At 50.0% G+C, this 3554-nt stretch overlaps 1 protein-coding gene across 1 annotated transcript; it reads right to left on the bottom strand.

The window, feature by feature from the left end:
* Positions 1-230: 230 nt before the first annotated feature.
* LOC125553970 (predicted GPI-anchored protein 58) lies at positions 231-2178 on the bottom strand. Its single transcript, XM_048717605.1, has 3 exons — positions 1448-2178; positions 1118-1362; positions 231-341 (listed from the first exon to the last, which is right to left on the bottom strand). The coding sequence occupies exons 1-3, from the start codon at positions 1838-1840 to the stop codon at positions 317-319; spliced, it is 663 nt and encodes a 220-aa protein (XP_048573562.1). The 5' UTR covers positions 1841-2178; the 3' UTR covers positions 231-316.
* Between the last annotated feature and the right edge of the window lie 1376 nt (positions 2179-3554).

Genomic DNA, 3554 nt, shown 5'->3' on the forward strand with positions numbered 1-3554 from the left:
TATATCCCAACATATCCATGTTCCAACAAGGAACAAACTTCAGCTTCACCTGCAACTAGCAACGCTATAAGAGGGGCTGAGCAAAAGCGGTAACATAGCCAAGCAACGATTTGCTAGGAAGGTGGGTTAGAGGCTTGACATGGCAATATGGGAGGCATGATATAACAAGTGGTAGGTAGCGTGACAAAGCGATAGAAGAAACAACTAGAAAGCAAAGATAGAAGTGATTTCGAGGGTATGGTCATCTTGCCTGAGATCCCGCAAGGAAGAAGAACGAGTCCATGAAGAAGACAAACAGACGTAGTCGAACGAATCCTCACAACTCCGGAACAAAACCGAACCTAACGAGAGAAGCAACCCGGAAAGAAGAAAGCAACATAGTAAACAACCATCACATAAGCATGGCATGATGCATGTCCGGTTTAATGAGGCATGGCATGGCAAAGTGCACAAACAATACTACAAATTAAGTGGAGCTCAATATGCAACGAGTTGCATATTGACGGAACACCACATGACTTATTTAGTTCTCTCCTGTTTATGTACTCAACAATATTAAATGTTGGTTAGCATGGCAAGAGGTGAAGCATACATAAACTAACTATCTAGTCAAGTTTAAATGAGGCCGGAAATAACAAACAACAATTTCAGTAAATCCTCATGTGCAAATTATGGATTTGGTACTGTTCTGCCCTAAATCATATTTTTAGAGTTGTTAAACATGCAAAGTAATGCCACCATGTGAAACTAGGCATTTTTCTACCCCATTTACATATAAAGTTTATTAAATTTGGAGTTACGGTTATTTAGTTATGAAATAAAGCATTTTAGCATGGCATATAAGCAAATTGATGCAAACATCAATTTAAACATTTCAAACATGCATGAAAGTTGGATATTGTGGAACTAGATGAAATTCTAGTCATTTTTCATATTTCAAGTTTTTACATATGATGCATCATTTGTGAGATATGAAATGCATGATCTAGAGGGACTTTTCTGCAAGTCTACAAATCCCTGGTTAAACAGCAAAACCGCGGATCTGGAAAAAAACCATAAGCGGGCTGAATCTGACTGGCCCGAGTGTACAGGAGAGGGGCTAAAGGGGGCTGCTCACATTGGGCCTGGCCCGGTCGGCTGGACGCAGGCGCTGGGCCTTGCTGGCGAGGTCAACGCACGGCGCGGGCGTCCATCGTCTCGTCCTTGAAGCAGGGGATCGAGCAGTGGGGTCGAAGGCAGGCAGCGGCGCAGCTGCACAGACAAGGCAAGGGCGCGGGAGGAGCTCGGGACGGCAGCGCCACGACGGATTCGGGGCACCGGTGCTCCGGCGAACAGCAACGACGGCGGAGCACTTCCTGTGCACTTGAAGAAAGAGAGGGAGAGGGATTTTTCAGAGAGGATGGAGAAGAACGGAAAAGAAGGAAGAAGAGGGCGATGGACACGGAACCTGGGGCCTAATGATGCTCGCCGGCAGCGCGGGGACCGAAGGGCGCCGGCTCAACGCTGATCTGGGGGAGGCAGGCGCAGGGCAAGCCGGCTGCTTGGCCTTGGGACAGCGGATCGGCGCAGCCCTGCTGGCGCTGGAGGTGCGCATGAGCGAGGCCGTCGTTCTCCTGCATCGAAGCAGAGGAGGCAACGCTCTCGGGTCGCAGGGGAAGCAGCAGTGGAGTGCAGCGCGGGGACGGCGGAGGAGGCACGGTTCCGATCGGCGACGAGGTGCGGGAGAGTCCTGGTGCTCCGGCGGCGTGGCTTGGCGACTGGCGCGGCGGCGGCTTGACGTGGGCGACGCAGGGGTTGTTGAAGAGCCCGGTGCACAAGGGCACCATGTGAGGGAGCTCATGGTGCACGGGGTCGGTAGGATCCAGGAGCGCGGTGATCGGGCGTGAACGCAGCTGAGCTCGGGAGCGAGCTCCTGCGCGGGATGGAGGAACGAGGAGGCCTGCGCGATCAGGACAGGAGGCTCGCGGCAGCGAGGCTGCGGGTGTGGTGGCTCGGCAAGAGGAGAAGGAGGTTGCGATCTGGTTGGGTGGCGCTAAAAGCAAGGTGGAGGCGCTCGGCTGTGGTGGTTGGTGGGATGGGGATCCCGATGAAGGAGGGAATCAGCGGCGATGGGACAAGCTCCCGAGAAACCAGGGAGAGTGAGTGGCGGCGGCTGGGAGGATTAGATGGATGGATGGGACAGCTAGGGTTTCATCTGTGTGTGTATATATATATAGCAGGTGGGTTAAATTAGGGGCTATCCGGTCCCTCCGATTATAATCGGATGATCCGGAATAAGTGGGTTAGGGGAGTCCAAATGAGAAAACGGAGATGTATTATAGATGTCTGGGGATGATCCGACTGCAACGGTGACGACTGCCCGGATCGGGTCCGGGACAGCTTTCGGACGTACGTGCGAGGAGGGCCGCGAGCTGACGAGAGAGTTTAGGTTGGGCCCGGCAGTAGGTAGTGGACTGTGTAGACGGTCTAGGGAGGAAAGAGAGGGAAAAACAGGCAACAATTTTCGGAGACCGAAAACGTCCGACGATTTAACCGACTATATTGTCGCTATAGTTATCCGTTGGGGCATCAAACGGACTCCGAATGCGATGAAACTTGGCAGGCGGCCTATCTACACTATAACAACACCGCATGCCAATTTTCAACCCATTCCGAGAACATTTTCTGGCCACTTATAAAATACTATTTCGGAGGTGCCGCGGACGCGTGCAAGTGTGTCTGGGTTCAGAACGGACAACGGAGAGAACTAAGGGAAACCGGATGGATGCAAGTTTTGAAAACATGCAGATGCAATGCAGATGATGACATGACAAGATGCAACACGCAAGCGAAAGACATGGCAAAGATAGCGAAAAACTAGAAGACACCTGGTGTGTCGGTCTCGGGGCGTTACAACACTCCACCACTACAAGAGGATCTCGTCCCGAGATCTAGGATGGCACCGGATAGAAGCGGAAAAGGAAGAGAAGAGGTAAAACTAAGTTGCTTCTTTGACAAATGAGTGAAACCAAAGAACCTTGAGAGGTTGAAAACTTGAAAGAAAGAATACAACAGAGATGAACGAAGTTGAAAACACTCCGTTAGAAAAGAGGAACAAGGAACATTACTAGAACCTTGTAGGTTGAAAGACATAAGAAACAGGGTTGCAATGGACAAGAAGTACATGCAAGCACTCCGGTAGAAACAAGATGTACAAGGAACGATAAGGATCAATTACGACAACACTCCGGTTGGAAAAGGAAGGTAAAGAATATGAGCTTGGCAAAAAGAAAGCACTTGGATGAGAGTCTGGTTAGAAGTGGAATGATAGACACAACACTCTGGTTAAAACAGGATAGAGAAGGAAAAAAGAATGGTGTAATTTGGGCAGCACTCCGATTGAAAAAGGAAGGAATTGAACATGAACTTGACAAGATGAGAGGATACTTGATGATATCAACAACACACTGCCTCCGGAACTATTGAAAGAATGGCACAAGGTGTAAGAAGGATTTCAGACGGCACTCCGGTTGAGAAGGCAGGCAAAACTTGATAACATGAGAGAGCTCGAATGA

This window comes from Triticum urartu, chromosome 4 (genome assembly GCF_003073215.2).
Source record: "Triticum urartu cultivar G1812 chromosome 4, Tu2.1, whole genome shotgun sequence".
Lineage (NCBI taxonomy): Eukaryota > Viridiplantae > Streptophyta > Magnoliopsida > Poales > Poaceae > Triticum > Triticum urartu.

What these genes read in the sequence shown, in the direction of transcription:
- LOC125553970 (XM_048717605.1), bottom strand. Translation starts at nt 1,840, where the DNA reads ATGAGCTCCCTCACATGGTGCCCTTGTGCACCGGGCTCTTCAACAACC. An exon ending in CGAGCATCATTAGGCCCCAG is followed by an intron (nt 1,363 to 1,447) that starts GTTCCGTGTCCA and finishes TCTTTCTTCAAG; the next exon opens with TGCACAGGAAGTGCTCCGCC. An exon ending in CCGACCGGGCCAGGCCCAAT is followed by an intron (nt 342 to 1,117) that starts GTGAGCAGCCCC and finishes TTCTCTCGTTAG; the next exon opens with GTTCGGTTTTGTTCCGGAGT.